Genomic DNA, 21,753 nt, shown 5'->3' on the forward strand with positions numbered 1-21,753 from the left:
CATAATGGACTACTAAACAGAAATGAAAAAGAAAGAATCATTGACACACAGCCACATGGAGGAATCTCAAAACATTACATTGAACAAAAGACACCAGACACAACAAAGTGCATACTGTATGATTTCATTTATATGAAATCTAAGAGCAGGGAGAATCAATCTGTAGTGACAGAAATTACAACAGTGGTTGTCTAGGGGTAGAGTTTGACTGGAAAGGGGTATGACAGGGAACTTTCTGGGGTGAGGAAAATGTCTGATATCTTGATTGGAGTGCTGGTTATTGGGTGTATACATTTTATCAAAACTTGATCTGTACACTTAAGAGCTGTGCATTTTTGTATATAAATAAGATCTTAATAAAAAAGCCTTTTGGGAATAATATGAATGAGATATGATTTTTTACCAAGCAGTAACTATTAAAATAATTTTAGAGCCAGCCCTGATGGCCCAGTGGTCAAATTTCGGTGCTCACTGCTTCGGCAGCTGGGGTTCGCTTCCCCGTTGTGAAACCGCACCACTTGTCTGTCAGTTGCCGTGCTGTGGTGGTGGCTCACAGAGAGGAGCTAGGATGACCAGTGTGATATTCCATGATGAATGAGTTGATAATGCAGGTGAGAACCTGTATGCACTAAGCACCCTTTTCTTGAACAACTTACAAGTAGGATACCCCTTGTACTGGGGCTTTGGGAAGAAAAAAAATGAGGAAGATTGGCAGCAGATGCTAGCTCAGGGTGAATCTTCCCCTAGAAAAGAAAAAAAAAGTTTAAAAAGGGGAAATAGTATTTGTCCCACCAATGCTTCTTCTGGAAAATTATGCAACAGAAATAAAAGCATCAGGACATAAGAACATATGCCCAAAGATGGTCACTCTAGCATTATTCATAAAGACAAAAAAATTGAAAATGACAATAATTGTAGTGCCTATCACTAGGGGAATAGTTGAATAAATTATGATGTATCCATACTTTGGTACAACACGAGCCCTCTAAAAATAGTGAGCTACATGCACCTACATGTCTGGCCCGGGAGGGATGTCTGATATTCTGGTGAGCAAAGTGTATAGCATGACCACATTTTGGGTTTTAGGGAGCAAGCTTTCATCATAGTATATATGTTTGTTACGTGCAAACCTGAGGGAAGGAGAGTGTATAGAAAGATGAGTATGCGTGGTTCTGAAGAAGGGCTACTTGCCAAATCATCGCTAGGAATTATCTGAAGAGAAAAGAGTGGAATTCTTTGCTTTGTTTCGGTAGCGTGGGAGCCTGTTGTAGGTTGGAAAATACCACAATATAAATTCAATCATGTGTTAAAAAGAAAAAAAAGAAGAAAAGAAGCTGCAAAGCAGTATGTACACCATAGTTCCACCATTGTGAAAAAGAAAACTATGTGTTTATAAAACAGAGAAGGAGGGGACTTCCATACTGTTAGTGGTTACTTCTGAGGAGCAGGGTTTCGGTGAAGAGAACTTTTTTTGTGCATAATTCTGTATTGATGTAGTTTTTTTTTTTTTTTTAAGATTTTATTTTTTCCTTTTTCTCCCCAAAGCCCCCCGGTACATAGTTGTATATTCTTTGTTGTGGGTCCTTCTAGCTGTGGCATGTGGGACGCTGCCCCAGCGTGGCTCGACGAGCAGTGCCATGTCCGCGCCCAGGATTCGAACCAACGAAACACTGGGCCGCCTGCAGCGGAGTGCGCGAACCCAACCGCTCGGCCACGGGGACAGCCCCTGTATTGATGTAGTTTTTTACAATGACATGTATTACTTTTTAAACTAAAAAGTAATAAAGCTTTCTTTTCCTTAAAAAATATTAGCTGGGCCAATTAGAATTCCTCTTTTGGGAATTGCAGCTAAGAAATGTTAAGAGAATGAGGCAGTTCTCAGCAGTAGTTGTAGTTAAAAACCATGGTGGAGAGCAGGTCTGGGCCATGGTCAAGACAAGTTATGAGCAGAAACTGAGTCAGGAAAGCTATAAAGTAGGAAAAAGGTATAATGGGGTAGAGACAGGAGTCTGGTCAGTGTAGAAAGGCACTCATAATAGACACGTAGAAAGCAGCTGAGTCCTGTCAGTGGGAAAGCCTTAGAGTAGAGAGCCATAACCTCCTGCTGCTGAGGCCCCGACCCTTAGATCCAGGGAGCCCTGTGAGGTCTGGACCAAGAATGGCTCCCGCTCTTAATTGTCTATGAGCCTACATTTCCCTTGTTTCTCCATGTGAATCCTCATAACAAGCCCCTTGTATGGGGGCTAGCTAGAGGGACTCTCTGCTCCTTGCAACCAAATACCCCAGAGAGCTCTCTTCTATAGCAAGATTAAGTCCTCAACCTTATTAGCAGCAGATATTATGAACAGTCTAAATGTGTTGTCTTGAAATTAATAAAACCTAACATCTCGCTAAGAGGCAGGCAGGTTGTTACTAGAAAAACTGGGTATTTGATTTATACTTATATTTACATATTATTTGAGGCCCCACAAACCTTTTCTCATGAAGGGGGAAATGGACTGGTCCAGAATAAATTTGGGAACTGTAGAACGATTTGTCATGGGATTTTCTTTCATTTTCTCAAATGACGTCTCCTGGACAATTTCATCTAGCACTGTTTCATCCAAACTCTTTCCCATGAACTGCACCACCTTCTGAATTTCACACTTCGGGTCCTGTGGTGAAGATAACATTACATTGGACCGCAAGAAGGTATCACAAGTACACACTTAAATTCTTCAGGATGTCCCTCCCAGAAGCACCTGAAACAGCTTGGGATTTCTCTGTACCTGGGTCTGAAGTGGTTCTTCAGAAGGGCCTTTACTCACCCTCTTCATGTCCTCATAGAAGAGGAAGAGAACCTGGTATCTGTCTTTTATCTCCCACCATCCTTTCACATGGTCGAACCAGGAACCCCAACCCACTGTAACAGACACAGGAAACAGAACCGTCTATACAGGGATCATACAAAACCTTCCGATAGGAATTTTATTTACCTGAAGTGTGTTGGAGAGAGAAAAAAACAAATTGTGGATCAGATATAACCTAGGAGTGCTGATCTGTTTGATTTTGAGGGTAAGGTGGAATGAGACGGGCTTGGGATAATTTATCCTAACATGCTACCTAAAGCGGCTTCACATTTGTTATGTGTAATCACATATGCCATCTTATTGGGATAGAGATACCCTTTGGAGTGAGGGTGACTCTGCAGGTCAGGTGATTCAAACCAGGTGGGAGCTGTTTGCTAGGGCTGTGGGTATTCACTATGAGAGTAACCAGCCTGTTCCGCCCAGTCCCAGTCTGTGGTATGACACGTCTAAGGAGGCACACAACATTCTAGGGAGTCGAAATGTTATGTGTGATTCCTAGGTGACCCTAGCTGGAGTGGGAATGCAAATGTGTGAAGGATTATCCTTTACCTTTTCCACTGATGAAGGTTTCAAAATACTCTTCCCAGGTACCAGGGTCAGGAAGCACTTGATTCATCCTTTGGAAATGGTAGTAGGAAACCATACAGTCTTTGGCATTTCGAGCTACATAAAGGAACTTTGGGGTCAGAAGAGGAGTGGGTGAAAAGAAGGTACAAAAAGTGAATTTTCACAGAATTCATTTAGGCTGATCCACCCTGAGGTGGTTGCACACACCCTGTTCAGGTCTGCTGTGCAGCAATTCGACTTGGCCTTGCGACCTCCCTCTCTTCTGGCTGTCCCTGCTTCTCTGCCAATTCTGCTCTCTATTCCTAACTCACTCCTATGAAGTAGCCTGACTTCTCATGTCCCCATGGTGTCAGAGTCTAATTTTTCTCTAGAAACTATGACCTGACATCAAACTAAGAAACTTCCACATGCGTGCTGGTGATCCTCCTAAGACCTTCATCTTAGTTTCCTGGAGAAGCAGGAAGCTTCACGATTTAAGAGTTTGGGCCATGGTGAAAGAAAATGGCAATTTTTCTTTCTGGCCTCATTGACTCTACTATTTTCATCTCTAATCACTTCAACTCTTCCTCTACTAAGCATCCCATTAGGTTTCATTTTGATCACAACCCTGTATCCTTCCACCCTCCCAGTCTTTCATTTTAACCAAATCTGACCTTTTATCTCATTGTGACTTCTAGGTACTTAACTCACATTCGAACAGCATCAATCTCAAAGTGGCCTTATTGACTAGCTGTCTTAGATCCACGACTAGCCATTTTAATGCTATGCTGATTTTTTACCCTAAAATGGTGCTTCTCAGTTTGGAATGATTTTGCCTGCTAGGGGATGGACATTTGGTAATGTCTGGAGATATTTTTGGTTGTCACAACTGGGGGTGGCAGTGCTACTGGCGTCTAAGAAGTAGAGGCCGGGGATACTGCTCAACATTCTACAATGCACAGGACAGTACCCAGCCCCATCCCCAAGAAAGAATTATCTGGTCCAAAATGTCAATAGCGTTCTATTAACCATGTCTTTTATTTTCTGTATTCTGATCCTTTGACTTCTTGTGGTCTTTTTGGTGCTGGATGAACTGCCCCTCCTAGGGTTAGCCAGTTCCTAGAGAGAGTAAACAGCTCACCATCAACCTCACTTTTCACATGCAAACTAACCAATCCAGAGCCCACACCTCAAACACATCCCTTCTTGGGCTCTCACACATTGAGCCACTGTCTAGCTGCTCTAATCACCCCAGGGCCAGGACCAGATGACAATCCCTATGCCCCAGAGCCCACTGAAATCATTCAACCTACCCAATCCTAAACCTGCTGAGCTGTCTCACCCATTTCTTCCTTCAGAAACCGCAATAAAAGCTCTCGCCCGCGTTTTACCCTCACTCCCTCTGCCTCCTGACCAGCCCTGGTGCTTCTGCATGTGGGGATTTTAAAATCCACATGAATTCTTAAATTTTTAAACTTCCGGTTGGCTTTCACTTCATTGCTTCTTGATAATCATTTTATTAATCTCTTCTTTGCTTCCTCTCATATATCTCAGCTCCAACCACAAGACTCCCTTCCTTCCTGTCTCCTCAAAACTTCATCCCATCTCTCTCTCCAAGTTCACTAACTCTCTCTTTAGCTGTATCTCTTCTGCACTTTACCTATTCTTGAGTTTTTAAATTAAATAACTGTATATTTTTTCTGTTATAGAAATCCTGTTTATTTATTTAATAAATTTAGTAAAAAATTCTGTTTTAAAAAATAGTGTCTTATTACTTTATTTTTAATTCAATCTTTCATTTCCTTATGCAACTTAGACATTTTTCTTTTGTTTACATATCTGCTAAGTTTATCATCTGACTCTCTTGAGGTCTAACTCTGCTCTCTTTCTGCAGATACTCTCTCATGGTAGCTTGTTCCTTTGTGTATTTTGTAACGTGAGATGGAAAGCTCAAGTGGGAAAACTGTCAGGCCCAAGGTGAAGCTATGGCCCTCCAGAGAGGATCTGTATTTGCTTCTGTCAGGCGTCCTGGAGACACCGGCAACGGAGACCACCTTATGCTAAGTTCTTAGCTTGCAGTTTCTTGGACAATGTGAGAAGTACTAATTTGATCCTCAAACCCTTGAGAAAGGAGGCTTGTGGCTACAGATTCTTTTTTTTATTGGTAATAAAATGAGTATTTCTTTTTTTCTTTTTTTAAATTGAGGTAACATTGGACTATAACATTATATAAATTTCAGGTGTACATCACTATATTTTGAATTCTGTAGATTACATCATGTTCACAACCCAAAGACTAATTACCATCCATCACCATACACATGTGCCTAATCACCCCTTTTGCCCCCCTCCCTGCCCCATTCCCCTCTGGAAACCACCAACCCAATCTCTGTCTCTATGTTGTTTTTATCTTCTATTTATGAGTGAGATCATATGGTATTTGACTTTCTCCCTCTGACTTATTTCACTTAGCATAATACCCTCAAGGTCAATCCGTGTTGTCACAAATGGCTGGATTTCATCATTTCTTATGGCTGAGTAGTATTCCATTGTGTATGTATACCACATCTTCTTCATCCATTCGTCCCTTGATGGGCACTTATGTTGCTTCCAAGTCTTGGCTATTGTGTATAATGCTGCAATGAACATAGGGGTGCGTATATCTTTATGCATTTGTGTTTTCATGTTCTTTGGATAAATACTCAGCAGTGGAAGAACTGGATAGGATGGTAGTTCTATTCTTAATTTTTTGAGGAAACTCCATACTTTCTTCCATAGTGACTGCAGCAGTTTGCATTCCCACCAGCCGTGTATGAGGGTTCCCTTTCCCCCACATCCTCTCCAACACTTGTTATTTCTTGTCTTGTTAATTATAGCCATTCTGATGGGTGTGAGGTGATATCTCATTGTAGTTTTGATTTGCATTTCCCTAAGAATTAATGATGTTGAACATCTTTTTATGTGGCTGTTGGTCATCTGGATATCTTCTTTGGAAAAATATCTGTTCAGATCTTTTGCCCATTTTTAAATTGTGTGGTTAGTTTTTTGTTGTTGAGATGTATGAGTTCTTTACATATTTTGGATAGTAACCCCTTATCAGATATATGGTTTGCAAATATCTTCTTCCAATTGTTAGATTGTCTTTTTGTTTTGTTGATGGTTTCCTTTGCTGTGCAGAAGCTTTTTAGTTTGATACAGTCCCATTTGTTTATTTTTTCTATTGTTTCTCTTGTTTGGTCAGACATGGTACTTGAAAATATACTGCTAACACTGATGTGAAAGAGTCTACTGCCTATGTTTTCTTCTAGAAGTTTTATGGTTTCAGGTGTTACCTTCAAGTTTAATCCATTTTGAGTTAATTTTTGTGTATGCTGTAAGATAGTAATCTACTTTCATTCTTTCGCATGTGACTGTACAGTTTTCCCACCATTTATTGAAGAGACTTTCCTTTCTCCATTGTATGGTCTTAGCTCCCTTGTCAAAAATTAATGTTCATAGATGTGTGGGTTTATTTCTCAATTCTCAGTTCTGTTCCATTGATCTGTGTGTCTATTTTTGTGCTAGAACTGTACTGTTTTGATTACTTTGTAGTATACTTTGAAATCAGGGAGTGTGATGCCTCTAGTTTTGTTCTTCTTTCTCAGGATTTCTTTGTTATTTTTATTTATTTTATTTATTTGTTATTGAGGTCTTTTGTAGTTACATATACATTTTAGGATTCTTTGTTCTATTTCTGTGAAAAATGTCATTGGCACTTTGATAGGGGTTGCAATGAATCTGTAGATTACATTAGGAAGTATGGACATTTCACTATGTTAATTCTTCCAATCTAAGAGTATGGAATATCTTTCTATCTCATTGTGTCTTTTTCAACTTCTTTCAACAATGTTTTACAGTTTTCAGTGTACTGGTCTTTCACCTCTTGTTCATATTTGTTTCTAGGTATTTTATTCTTTTTATTGCAATTGTAAATGGGATTGTATTCTAACTTCTCTTTCTGCTACTTTGTTGTTAGTGTATAGAAACACAACTGAGTTTTGCATGTTGATTTTGTATCCTGCAACTCTACCATATTCACTTATTATTTCTAAAAATTTTGGTGGATTCTTTTTGGTTTTCTTTATGTAAAACCATGTCAGTGCAAATAGTGACAGTTTTACATCTTCCTTCCAATTTGGATCCCTTTTATTTCTTTTTCTTGCTTGATGACTCTGGCTAGTACTTCCAATACTATGTTAAATAAAAGTGGTGAAAGTGGCATCCTTATCTGGGTTCCTGTTCATAGAGGGATACCTTTCAGTTTTTCTCTGTGGAGTATGATATTAGCTGTGGGTTTGTCATATATGGCCATTTTTATGTTGAGGTACCTTCCTTCTATACCTATTTTATTCCAAGTTTTTATCATAAATGGATGCTATATCTTCTCAAATGCTTTCTCTGCATCTATTGAGATGATCATGTGATTTTTATTCTTCATTTTGTTAATGTGATTGTATCGCGTTGATTGATTTGCGGATGTTGAACCATTCCTGCATCCCTGGAATGAAACCCAGTTGATCATGGTGTATGATCTTTTTAACGTATTGTTGTATTATATTTGCTAGTATTTTATTGAGGACTTTTATATTGATGTTCTTCAGTGATATCAGCCTATAATTTTCTATTTTTGTGTTGTTCTTGTCTGGGTTTGGTATCAGGGTAATGTTGGCCTTATAGAATGAGTTAGGAAACCTCCCCTCCCCTTCAATTTTTTGAAAGAGTTTGAGAAGTATAGGTATAATTAGGACTTAATGCCTTTTTTGAATGTTTGGTGGAATTCACCAGGGAAGCCATCTGGTCCTGGACTTTTATTTTTGGGGAGATTTTTGATTACTATTTCAATCTCCTTACTGGTGATTGGTCTATTCAGATTTTCTATTCCTTCTTGATTCAGTTTTGGCAGGTTGCATGATTCTAAGAATTTATCCATTTCTTCTAGATTATCCAATTTGTTGATGTAGAGCTTTTCATAGTATTCTCTTATAATCTTTCTGAGGTGTCTGTTGTAATTTCTCCTCTTTCATTTGTAATTTCATTTACTTGAACCATCTCCCTTTTTTCTTCGTTGAGTCCAGCTAAAGTTTTGTCAATTTTGTTTATTTTTCAAAGAACTAGCAGTTCATTTCATTGATTTGTTTTCTATTGTTTTTTGGCCTCTATTTCATTTATTTCTGCTCTGATTTTTATTATTTCCTTCCTTCTTCTGATTTGGGGCTTTGCTGATTTTTCTTTTCCTAATTCCTCTAGGTGCACTGTTAGATTTTTTATTTGAGCTTTTTCTTGTTTGTTGAGGTAGGCTTATATTGCTATCAACTTCCCTCTTAGAACTGCTTTTGTTGTATCTCATAAATTTTGGCATGTCATATTTTCATTTTCATTTGTCTCCAGGTATTTTTTGATTTCACCTTTGATTTCTTCATTAGCCCAATCGTTGTTCAGTAGTGTTTTGTTTAATATACACATATTTGTGGCTTTTCCAATTTTCCTCCTGTAGCTGTTTTCTAGTTTCATACTGTTGTGGTTAGATAAGATGCTTGTTAATATTTCAATCTTCTTAAATTCATTGAGACTTTCTTTGTGGCCTAATATATGATCTATCCTGTAGAATGTTCTATGTGCATTCTAAAAGAATGTGTATTCTGCAGTTTTTGGATGGAATGTTCTGTATATATCTACTAAGTGCATCTGGTCTAACGTGTCAGTTGAGGCCAATGTTTCCTTACTGATCTTCTGTTTGGATGGTCTGTCCATTGGTGTATGTGGAGTGTTAAAGTCCTCTACTATTATTGTGTTACTTGTCTTTTTCAACTTTTGTGTCTGTTAATAACTGCTTTATATATTTAGGTGCTCCTATGTTGGGTGCATAGATATTTACAAGTGTTATGTCCTCTTGTCGGATTGTTCCCTTTATCATTATGTAGTGCCCTTCTTTGTCACTTGTTACAGTTTTTGTTTTAAAGTCTATTTTGTCTGACATCAGTATTGCTACTTCAGCTTTCTTTTCATTGTCATTTGCATGGAGTATCTTTTTCCATCCCTTCACTTTCAGTTTGTGTGTGTCTTTAGGTCTGAAGTCTGTCTCTTGTTTGCAGCATATTTATGGGTATTCTTTTAAATCCAATCAGCCAACCTATGCCTTTTGATGGGATCATTTAGTCCATTGACATTTAAGGTAGCTATTGATAAGTATGTACTTATTGCCATTTTGCTGCTTTTTTTATGGGTGTTTTAGTAGTTCTTCTCTGTTCCTTTTTTCTTCTCTTGCTCTCTTCCCTTGTGGTTTGATGGCTTTCTTTAGTATCATGTTTGAGTTCCTTTCTCTTAATTTTTTCTGTATTTATTATAGGTTTCTGGTTTGTGGTTGCCATGAGGTTCATATACAATAACCTACATATATAGCAATTGTATTAAGCTGATGGTTTCTTAACTTTGACCTCTTGAAAAAAACTTTACTCTTTTACTCCCCTCTTCCCACATTTCATGTTTTTTATATCATATTCAACCTCTTTTTTTGTGTGTGCATCTATTACCCTCTTATTATGGAAATAGATAATTGTATTACTTTCATCTTTTGACCTTCATATTACCTTCATAGGTGGTTGATCTGCTACCTTTACTGTATATTTGCCCTTAACAGTGACTTTATTGTTTTTTTTTTTTGCGCACGTGTGTGATAATTTTCTTATTCCTATTTGTGGTCTTTTCTTTTCCACTTAAATAAGTCCCATTAGCATTTCTTGTAAGGCTGGTTTATTGGTGATAAAATCCTTTAGTTTCTGCTTGTCTGGAAAACTCTTTATCTTTCCTTCCATTCTGAGCGATAACCTTCCTGGGTAGAGTATTCTTGGCTGTAGGTTTTTTCCTTTCAGCACTTTAAATATATCATACCACTCCCTTCTACCCCATAATGTTTCTGCTGATAAGTCAGCTGAAAGCCTTATGGGGTTTCCTTTTTGTGTAACTTCTTGCCTTTCTCTTGCAGCTTTTAGGATTCTCTCTCTAGCTTTAATTTTGACATTTTAATTATAATGCATCTTGGTGTAGGCCTTTGTGGGTTCATCTTGTTTGGTGCTCTCTGTGCTTCCTGTACCTGATATCTATTTCCTTCCCTAGGTTTGGAAAGTTTTCAGCTTTATTTCTTCAAATAGTTTCTCTGCCCCTTTGTCTCTCTTCTCCTTCTGGGATACCTATCATATGGGTGTTAGTGTGCTTGATGTTTTTGCAAAGGTCCCTTAGACTATTTTTGTTCTTTTAAATTATTTCTTTTATCTGTTTAGACTGGGTGATTTCCTCTAGTCTTTTGCTAGGTCACTGATCCATTCTTCTGTATCATCTACTCTGTTATTGAGTTCCTCTAGTGAATTTTTCATTTTCATTATTTATTCTTCATTTCTGATTTGTTCTTTTTTATATTTTCTAATTCTTTGTTGAAGATCTCACTGAATTAATCCATTCTTCTCCCAAGACCTGTGAGCATCCTTATAACTATTAGTATGTACTCTTTATCAGGTAGATTGTTTATCTCTGTTTCATTTAGTTCTTTTTCTGAGGATTTGTTCTGGTTCCTTATTTGGAACATATTTCTTTGTCTCCTCATTTTATCTCTTTCTCTGTGCTTATATCTATGTATTAGGTAGGTCAGCTATGTCTCCTGATCTTGGAGAAGTGGCCATGTGTAAGAATGCCTGTGTAAAATACAAGGTCCAGTAGTGTGCTTCCTCTTATCATCAGTTCCAAATGTTCCTGGAGTGTCCCCTGTGTGGGCTACGTGTGTCCTTCTGTTGTAGCAGGGTTGCTCTTGCTGCAGTTGCCTGGGGAGGGTAGGCTGTCCCCTTGGCTGGCTGGTTGTAATACTCAGCTGTGTGCAGCTGCTATTGTCCTTTCAGTCACTTTATTAGGCATAGGGAGCCCTGGTACAGTTGGCTGAAAGGTCTAATAGCACATTCTTGCTGTAATTTTTCTGTTAAGTGAGTAGGCCCCCAGTGTAGCTGGTTGCTAGGCTTAGGGGCTTACAATTGCTGTAAGTAAGGCTTTGTCAGCTCTCTCAGGAGTGCAGGCAGGTGGAGTTGGCCCCAGGCATGTCAGCACACAATTGTTTCAGGCATTGGAAGTTTGGGCCAATCCCCTATGTGGCTCTTTGAGAAACACAAGTCTGCTGCAGCTGATAAGCCCCATTGTCTGCTGGCCCACACACCCCATCAATACAGTCCTGCTCTGTGCACCCAACTGAACCACTGAAGTGTACCCACTTGCCCTGCTGTAGAGGCCCCGCACACTCCACCAACACAGGCCCACCACTCCTGCACACCCTGCCCTCCAGAGGTGTACCCACTCACTCTGCTGCAGAGCAGAGGTCTCATATACCCAAACTCGTGGGTCCACAAGTTGATCCAGGGCTTGCTGTTGGGTGGGGCCATTCCCTAGAGCAGGGTGCTTGCCCTGGCTGAGCTGGGTTAAATCAGTGCTCTAGTTAGTGGGGCAGACCCTTGAACTAACAGGCCAGGAGAAGAACTCCAATGGTGTCTGCCAGTGTCTGTGTCAGCATGCCTGTACTAGGTCATAACAATGGCTGCTGCCAATGTCTCAGTCCCTGGAGAGGTGATCCCAGCCTGGAGAAGTCTCACCTCTCGCTGACATGCACCCAGAGCCTATAAACTGAGTTTCTTTTCACCAAAGGACCACACAATTTTCTTTCTGGTGGTTTTAGGTTGCTTTCTGAAATGAGTGAGTTTGTGCATGGGACCTTTAAGAGCAGGCTTTTTCCCCCTTATTTCTGATAGCTTTTCTGGGGGTATTGCCCCTTGTAGTTAATAGCCAGCAAAGCCAGACGGTATGACACTTGTATTGGTTGTGCTGAGTCCAAAAGCTGCTTATTGTTGCCTTTAGGTGACCCACAACCTTGGGTCACCACCTTCTGCCCTTCTTTCACAGCCAGACTTACTGAAATAGCAGTGGACACACATTTCCTCTCCAATTCTTTCCAAAAACTCAATCTGGCTTTTGCCTTCATGTCTTGTTTGAAACTATTCAGGTGAATATCCTGCTGAGTGTATAGCTTTACATTTTTCTCCCATTGCTCATAAACTCTGAACACTTCAGAAAGAGTGGAGATGTAAAATGATGATGGGTGTTCCGAGTTGGGACCTGGAGTGTTGCTCTCAAGAGACTTCCTCTCCCTCATGTCCCAGGAAGGTGTTGCTGACTCACCTTGCAGTTGTTTTCCCAGAAAGATGGAGGCAACAGCTGAGTGGGAAGGTGAGTCCTCAGGGTCCGTGGGGAGGGCATTGTGTTGGCTTTTTCCACACCTTTAAAGTAAGTCAAGAGGAAATATCTGTGTAATGCAAATATTGCATAAGGAACTTATATTCCAGGCACTGTCCAGCATGTTCCGTCACTCACCTATTTTCTGTTTGTCTCTTGGCTTTCTTTTGGGATTTCATAATGGGATGTTAGCTATTACCTCCACTTTTGTAGACTCCTACAGCTTGAGAGCTGCAAGGGAGCTGAGAGTTAATTTCCTCCATCACTTTAAGGATTAGGGGAGGGAAGTGAGAATAGACAAATGAGGTCTTGTTGAGGCAGAGCCAGCCAGGACCAGAGCACAGGCCTCTCTCACCTGCCATCCAGTGCCCATTCCTGTGTGCCTGCAGCAGGCTGCCCATGTGCCTGGCCTGCATACCAGTCACTTGTTTCATCTCCAAAAACATATATACTTGATGGCATGTGAGTCATGATTTCTACTCTCTCTTTTAAAACATTTACTGGGCACTTGCTCTGTGAAATCAGTGTGTTAAACCAAGCTTAGAGAAAAACAAAGACAAAGAAGACACGATCCTGGGGCTGGCCTGTGGCCGAGTGGTTAAGTTCGCCGCTCTGCTTTGGTGGCCCAGGGTTTTGCCGGTTCAGAACCTGGGCATGGACATGGCACCGTTCATCAAGCCATGCTGAGGCAGCATCCCACATGCCACAACTAGAAGGACCCACAACTGAAAATATGCAACTATGTACCGGGGGACTTTGGAGAGAAAAAGGATAAATAAAATCTTAAAAAAAAAAAAAAAAGAAGAAGACATGGTCCTTCCGTCTAAGAAGTTTCCATTCTAGAGTTGGAATCAGAGGCTCATGCAAACAACTCCAGGGAGTGAACAGAATTAGTGCTGAGAAATAGAATAGCTCCAAGAATCTCGAGTGATTGATGCTGTTAGGTGACATTGTTAGATTCCTCTATGTGAAGGATCAGGAAGGCTGGCTAAATGCAAGAGGTTGTTTCTAAAAACTGGGGAAAAAACGTGATAATAAAATAGCACTTTATTTTAAATGGGCATCAACAAGTTATGCTCTGAAGCAAGCTTCTCCCTCTCTGGTCCTCTGAGCACCAAGCTGAGTCGACTGAGGAGCTGGGCCCTCTCTAGTCAGTGCCTGGTTTTCCAAAGATGAGGGCAGGATAGCAAGGAACCTGAGGAGAAGATGCCTCTCCCTAACCCTGCCAATAATTCTGGGAGTACTGTTGCCATATGTCACTTTTAAAAACCTGGATCCCAGGGAATGGCACTCTGAGTGCAAACTGCCCTCTCCCTCCTGTGAACTGTACTTGTGGTCCATCTGACCATTGTGGGATTGGGTATTCTTCTGGGCTTGCAGAGGAGGAAGAATCTGCCAGATCCCAGTAAAGAGGATGAGGACAAAGCTCTTTACCCTGAGAGGGATTGGGTCTGAAGTTGAAGCTCTCATTACTGTTAAAAACAAGACAACAGGGCCAAAATGGAGTCAGTTACACTAAGCCCCACATCACCAAGCTGAGACTTAATACTTAAGTTACTTACAGTTTTGGCTGTCTCAAAAATGGAATCTTAAACTAGTCAATCAGGAATTACCCGGTCAGCAGCAGTGAGATCATCTGCCTGACAGATCTGCCATACCCTAAAGGAAAGTGACTTTGCAATAACCAACCCACTTTTTGTTAGTATAGCTTCCTTGTCTCCACTCCTGTCTGCCTATTAAAGTCTAAAGCTGCCTGACTCATGACTTGCTCAATAAAGCCAATAAGATCTTTAAAATTTACTCAGCTGAATTTTGTTTTTTAATAGTTATGGTGGCAGTGATGGAATTCGAGGGAAACTTCTGATGGCTTCAGGGACAACAAGAAACACAGGTATGAGTACCTGCAAACCTTTTGAGGTCTGTCTTTCTTGTTGTTTCCGAGGGTCATGACTAAGTTCCCTCTGTTCTGAGCTCTGCTCTCTTTGTGTCAGGCTCCCGATCTAACTGGCTCTCCAGTCTAGGGCAGGTCAGCTTGAGCTAGCAGATGGGTCCACCTGGAACCCAAGCCCCTCGGTTCAGTCTGCAGTTCCTTATTTGATTGGAAACCCCAGCCCTTGTTTCTGCCCCCAGATTCCACATTGGGAATTTCTGGTGGTTCAGTCTGCAGTCCCCCATTTGCTTGGAATTCCAGTCCACAATCTCCATTTGTTGGGGTTAGGTGGTTCAGTCCTTTCCCCAGTCCCCAGTTCTCCATTGGGAATTGCCTTCTCTTGGCGGGTTACTGTCGGTTTCTGTCAATGTGGACATGAGGTAAAGGCTATTGCTAATGGGAATCTAGAAGCCAAGGCCACAAAATTGGTGGGCATGAATCGAGCACTTAAAAGCTGTTAGTGTGTTCAACACCTAACTCCAAGACTCCTGCATTAGGATAAGTTGGTCACAGAACTGGTTAGATTGATACTAGGTCACCTGTCAACCTCAAGAAAATTTCCACGAATGAGGTATGCACCACATAATCCCCAACCCAGTGGCACATCCCTCTTAGATATTAATTTGGCGCTGAGAGACCAAAGGCTTAGCTAAGGAAATTGGATCCTTAAGTGCCAAAGAATTGAGACACCACCTTCCAGCAGACCTGATCATTTTTTTTTTTTGAGGAAGGTTAGCCCTGAGCTAACATCTGCTACCAATCCTCCTCTTTTTGCTGAGGAAGACTGACCCTGAGCTAACATCCGTGCCCATCTTCCTCTACTTGATATGTGGGACGCCTGCCACAGCATGGCTTGCCAAGTTGTGACATGTCTGTACCTGGGATCCAAACTGGCAAACCCCGGGCAATCGAAGCAGAACATGCGAACATAACCACTGCGCCTTTGGGCCGGCCCCAGACCTGCTCATTTTATGTCTAAGAACTGTGGTCTTGGGAGCTGTAGATAGTGACAAAAATGGCAAAATCTTATTAAGATAACCTAGAATTACAGTGGCCATTATGGGGAATGTTCCAATTAGACAAGATCATTTATTTAAGAATTGCACTTGAAAACAAGGCTTCCCAAATCAAAGAAACAGAATGGGATAACTATTTTAATAGGTATGCAGAAGCTTCCAAAAGACTTCAAGATTCCAAAATAGCCTCACTGAAAGATTTGTTGCAAAAGGCTAATGAAAAATTAAGGACACAAGAGGTACCTACAACAGAAGACAATAAGACTGATGCGGCTCTTACTTCTCCCCTATATTCTTCTATTAATCCTCCGTCTGAATTGCCTTTCTACTCTGAAGAGACTATTAAACACTTACCTTTTCAAATAAGACCACTAAGGCTGCAGGCAATCCTCTTCAGGTATCTTTCACTTCTTGGTCAAAGACCAAACTAAGGACCATAGTTAAAGAATTTCCTAAACCCAGGGAGGATCCCCAACGGTTTTCTGAAGAATTTAGAATCCTTATTGGAGCCTATGACCCCTGGCTGCCAGATCTTTATCAGTTTATGCACATACTGGTAGGATCTGGAAGCCCAAAAAATGGTTCAAAGTCCACCTATCCTTTTTACCAAGGTTATTGGTTATTTTAACCTTTCTTTCCCAGGAATAGCTATTGCCTTCTTGCGTGTTCCATTTTATGTCCTGATAACCTGACTTGGCTTTCTACCTGCTTGGGGCATGCAGGTTTTTGGTTCTTGCATGTGCAGGCAGCTCAACCATCAGGTTGGGGGCAGAAAAATATGCAGGACAGAAATGTGGGTTGCACCCCATTTGTGGCTAGATGAGGCAGGACAGAAACATAGGTTACACTCCACTTGTGGCTGGGTCCTATTATTTGCCACCTCTCAGGGAAACTATCTAAGTCTTTCTTTCTTCCAGCTAGCTTTGGGAGTGGCCCTGGGTCTTCAGAGGACGGTATCCTTTGCACCCTCTTTGGATGCCTCTTGCATCCAAAGGGGGTTGTTCAATACTGCCAGAAACATTGATTGTTTGTCTTGGTTGAAACCTGACGAGATAGTTGAAAGGATTTTCTAAGGCTCTGTGGTCAGAAGTTGGCTGTGACAAATTGAAATGGCAAGCAATAGGATATATTGGAGTATATTGATGAGGATTTTTAGGCTGCTTAATTTAAAACAGTTTATGATGAGGATTTTTAGGCTGGTTAATTTTAAAACTGCAGATGAGAATCAGGCTCCGAGGAGTGGAATTTACTTGCCCTTTGATCAGAGACAATTGCATTTGTGAAGGAAATCTCCATGCCTCCCTCTCTGCGCCAGGAGGAAGGGGGGATGGCCTTATCTCTGGAAACTCTTAATGGGGAAGGCAAGAACTTAAGTTGTTTACTGTCTGGCAACCTCATGTAACTGACCCCCCACCCCAAAATCCTCCTTTGTCTTTAGCTGAAGATAATATTTGAGCGGTGACTTCTGCCATTTACTCAATCCGGTTTGATTCTTATCTAAAAGTTGTGGGACCGCCCAATGGCCGGACCCTACCGGCACTGGTACCATTTTAACTTTTTTTCCTTTGTCTTGTAAAGAGATGACTCACATACCCATGCCTTAAATTTAGCCCTAATCCTCAACTCGGGGCAGCAGCAGGAGCTCTGACTGCCCGTGGGTCCTGTCCCCACACACCAGCTCTGCCTGCCCATGGGCTCTGTCCCCATGCCAGCGGGGGCAGCAGAAGCGGCAGCAACAGAAGCTCTGCCTGCCCATGGGTCCTGTCCCCATGCTATTCTATACTATTCTCTAAATAAAAGAGCACTACTGCCAGATCTTGAGAGTCTAAGAAATCTTTCTTTCGACTCCTCGGCTCACCGACCCCGCATCATATATGAGGAAGCCATTTGGTATAAACCTAATACGGCCTGACTTTGTTCCAAAAGGGCCTGACTGTGGCCATTGAGCATGCATTGTATATCTGCTTAGACATTTCGAGATAAAGGTGCAACTTACCTCCCCCTCCTAACATTGGCATCTCCTTAAAGATTAAGCATGTTTCTTTAGGCTGGGAACTGATTGCAGCGCTCATCTGTGACCTCCCAGCTCAAGGCAACAGACCTGCCAAGCTGCTGTGTTCACCGAGACAGCAGACCTATCTGCCATTTCCATCAATTGCTGTGCTGACAGAGCAGTCTCGTGTCTATTGTGAAAGGGACATTTCAATCATATGTGAAACATACTCTTTGAGGGTATATAACCACCCTGTATACCCCCATTTCTTTGGAGTGCTCTGTTCCTTTGTGGAAAGACTCTCTCGGGTTATAATTCTCAGATTTAAGCTCAGAATAAACTCACCCAAATTTTCATTTATAGATTGGTTATGGATTATTTTCGTTGACAGGCGTATTGGAGGCTGACATTCAGAATCTGATAGGAACTTTTTTTTTAAAGGATTCTCTGAGCTAAATGTACCCAGAGGGAAAGGAAAACATTCTAAAGATGAAGCTCTAAATCTAGAACATAGGAATCCTTTTGATTTCTATCTTAGTTGAAGATCTTCTCCCTGATATAAAGAAGCAAACAGAGAATAATGTAGTTGGATGGGCGGTTTGAACTCTATATCATTGAGGCTTCGGACCCAATTCTTTGAAGAATTAAGAACAACTGCCCTTATCTTACAAATCTTTGCAAAAACCTGAGATGCAGCTCCAGAAAGAATTCAAAGTCCACCTATCCTTTTCACCAATTCCAAAACCTCACCTATTCATCTCAAAAGGCTTGTAGGTATTATAAACATTCTGGCCCTGGGAAACAAGAGTCCTTCCTTGTATTCTTTCCCTGTGCCTTTGAGATGTAAATGCTCTGTCTGGTCTTCTGAGGAACTCTCATCTGGGCCTTTGAAGTACAAACGTCAGGGATGTAATTCTCATAGTGGGGGGGTGGGGCGGGTGGGAAGAGAAAAACTATTTGGAAACTAGGTGGATAAAAACAATCTTAAGAATCTTCTTCACAAACATTAGTAAAAAGCTTTAGCCATCTGAGCAGGTACCTTAACTTATTCCATCTGCCAGAAACACAATTTAGATTCAACTTCTTTTCTAACTAGTGAGTTTGTATTATTGTACTTGATTCTTGGCTAAAATTTTAGATGGACGTGATAAAGTCTCTGTGCCTGCATGTTTACCTGTGTCTTTACAGGTATGTTGTAGATTTTTCTACTTTCAGTTGGTATTGCCAAAATTAATTTGTAAAAAGCACTCTATTTGGAATCTCTATGCACCTAGTTAGTCCCACTCACTCTTTAAGAGTCTCTCCAGACACCTCGACTGTGGCAATGTGGTGGCCTGGACATTACAAAGACTTCTGCTGTTATAAAACACCTGCAGATTCTGATTAAAACACCACAAACTTCAATGCATAACTGGGCTCACAAGAAAATAATGGGACTTCCAAGGGTCCAAAATGAAGAGGGAGCTGCAAGATAGAGAGGTGAGAAGAAGAAAGAAGAAGAAGAGAGAAGAAAGGCTGTGAAGACAGCTGCCCTGAGCATATTTGCTCATCTGGGACTCCCAGTTCTCAGGTTCAAACGACCCCTATGTAGGAAGGAGGCTGGTAGCCTTGAGCTTTCCTCCTCCTGCATGCAGCCCTCCTGGCAGGCTTGGCCCAGCTGCACATGCAAACTTCTCTGCCAAAGAACCCCGACAGCAAAGACAGGTTCTGTGGATTTGGGGCTTTACATAAAGCATTCCATCAGTGTTTTCTTTCACAAATGCTGGTAAATTTTACATTTTCTCCTTCTCTCCCTCTCTCTGTCTCTCATCAATCTCCAGAAAAGCTACTTGGGTTGTCTCCTTCCTCTGGCACACTGCCACGATTACTCAGCCTCTGGGTTAAGAAGCACAGGGTGAGAATGTCTATGAATACACCCCAGGCTACAAAGTCTATTCCCAAACCCACCCTGCAGATGAAAGGGGCAAATTGAGTCATTTTGGGCTTTCATCATCTGCACAAGGAGCTTATGGTCTGGCAGGAAAGACAGAAAGATACTTGACAACAATAATAGCATCTTATCATTTCAGGTATCATCTTCTCCAAGAATTGGTCTTTGGTCACATTCCTCTCACCCTGCCAACAGCATCCTAGGCTAACCTCTACCCAACATACTCACGTCTTGTCATTATATAGTCTGAATTTGTCTCTTCCATGGGACCATGAATTTCTTGAGTGCAAATGGAAGTGTGGAGTCTTATGTGCAGCACGGGGCCTATAGTATAAATGTTTGTTCAACTGAAGGAGTCATTCTTCGATTTTACCTATATACAATTCACACACACACACGTGTCTTTTCAAATTCTTTCCAGTCCTGTTCTAACTAGGTCACAGATGCTATGCCTTTGTCATCAAAGAGCTCTATAGCCAGGAATTGGTGGAAGGGTGGAAGGAGGTCTGGGAGGGAGACTGACCATGCAGGGCACAAACTCACACAGTGTCCTGCAGTGTCTGCCCACTCCAGAACCCTCTAGGGTGGTTGGTATACTTGACTAACACCCATCCATCTATATCAGCAACCACCTTCCTCTGCTAATGGTACTCCTTACCTCTGCTGGCAGAGATAATCTACTCTGAAATAAAACCACCACACAGCTGAGTGTCTACATAACATCTGTCTATTTGTGGCTGGAAAGACCATAAAGCCTATAACCGTTACCTCTTTAGACACAGGGTCATGAAGAACCATCCTGGTTTCTGTATGACATGCCATGCTGGGTGATTGGTTAGCATCCTTTCTTGAAGTTCTACAGCTACTGGCATTGACTTGAGAAAAACTTCATCCTTTTTCTTATACTGACTTAGTGATTGGACACTCTGCTCCTCACTGCTGAGAATACCTAATTAGAAATCATGCTTAGGCCTTTTTTCTCTTCTTAGTCTCCCAAATTGTCAGAGGTAAGACAATGGTGGTAGAAGTGGTATGTAGAAATAAGATAAAAAGCTGGGCTTGGATGACCCAGGGAACACATGGGGTTGTTGGGCAAGGGATTCAACCTGAAGAGTTGGACAGGAATACCTGCCACTTAAATAGTATCTACTCTATACCAGGCACTTTTGTAAGGTTTTTACAGATATTAACTTCACAACAGCTCTGTGAGGTAGGCACTAAGTCTATTGACATTTTGCAGCTGAGGAAACTGTAACACAGAGAGGGTAAGAAACTTGCTAAGGGTCATGGATGAACGGTGACATCAGGATTTAAACCCTGGTCATCCCTAACCATTATACCATCCTGCTGCTCCAGGGGTCAGAAGACCAGACGCAAATGAAAATGGAAGGCCCTGCATGATGCGGAGTACTACCACAGTTAAGCAAGCAGAAGGTAGCCTGTGTGTGAGGTCAGAACCCCACAGATAGTCCAGGGCCAGACCAGGCACTGGATTGCAAAGCTAGTGGTCAACCAAATAGATGGGAACTGAAGGCTAGGGAGGCAGAGGACCTGGCAGGGAGGAGAATAAGGAAAAACAAGGTGCATCGAGGATATTCTGGCACACTCTTGTGCAGGTTACAGGTGTCTCATGTGCATCAAATCAGGAACTTTTCTGGCTCAAGGTATTTGTAGAGATGTATCAATCTCTGCCAACAATTGTTCCCAGGTCAGACTCCAAAAGTAAAGTTGCATGGGCGACATTTTTATAGCTCTAGCTACTTGTGTTTCCAATTTTTGATTACACTGATCTACGCTGAAACTTCTGGGAGTAGGCCTTCCTCCTCTCCTTGTTCTGCAAAAACACTTCCAGCAGCTGCAAGTTACCTGGAATGGCTTCCTTTGTCTTCTGATTGTCTTTTTGAGCTTTATTTTTATTTTGAGTGTGTGTGTGTGTGTGAGAAAAGAAAAATTTCTAGGTTGAGTATTACCTGAAAAAGGCTTCTCTACTGAACAGAAGTAGTTGGCTCCAAGTGCATTTTATGGTCAATTATCGGGCACTCCCCTGGCTGCACCTGGCTTTTATAGGAGTGGAGTAAGGAGAGAAGGTGTGAATTGCTCGTAAGTAGCTTTCTGCCTTCTCCACGTGTTCTGCAATAGCAATGGCCAGAGGGTAAGAATCCTTCTGATGTGGTGACCCACTTTTGGCA

The 21,753-nt window shown here is 41.5% G+C and overlaps 1 protein-coding gene and 1 long non-coding RNA gene across 5 annotated transcripts in view; one reads left to right on the forward strand and one right to left on the reverse strand.

The window, feature by feature from the left end:
• The window catches only part of LOC139075500 (uncharacterized), a 70,333-nt gene that overhangs the window by 19,088 nt on the left and 29,492 nt on the right, over positions 1 to 21,753 (forward strand). The window lies entirely within an intron of this gene.
• Positions 1 to 21,753, reverse strand: part of LOC103539976 (sulfotransferase 1C2) — a 38,529-nt gene that overhangs the window by 544 nt on the left and 16,232 nt on the right. Inside the window, exons 4-8 of one of the 4 annotated variants that reach the window (XM_070571979.1) lie at positions 12,642 to 12,739; positions 3,399 to 3,525; positions 2,808 to 2,902; positions 2,474 to 2,654; positions 110 to 743 (exon numbers count right to left, since the gene is read on the reverse strand). In XM_070571979.1, coding sequence (XP_070428080.1) covers positions 727 to 743; positions 2,474 to 2,654; positions 2,808 to 2,902; positions 3,399 to 3,525; positions 12,642 to 12,739 — 518 coding nt within the window. In that variant the 3' untranslated portion in view covers positions 110 to 726. Of the gene's footprint in view, positions 1 to 109; positions 744 to 2,473; positions 2,655 to 2,768; positions 2,903 to 3,398; positions 3,526 to 12,641; positions 12,740 to 21,753 lie in introns of those variants that run through there. The other 3 variants (XM_070571978.1, XM_070571977.1, XM_070571976.1) reach the window with 3 other exon arrangements.

Source organism: Equus przewalskii, chromosome 14, assembly GCF_037783145.1.
Source record: "Equus przewalskii isolate Varuska chromosome 14, EquPr2, whole genome shotgun sequence".
NCBI lineage: Eukaryota > Metazoa > Chordata > Mammalia > Perissodactyla > Equidae > Equus > Equus przewalskii.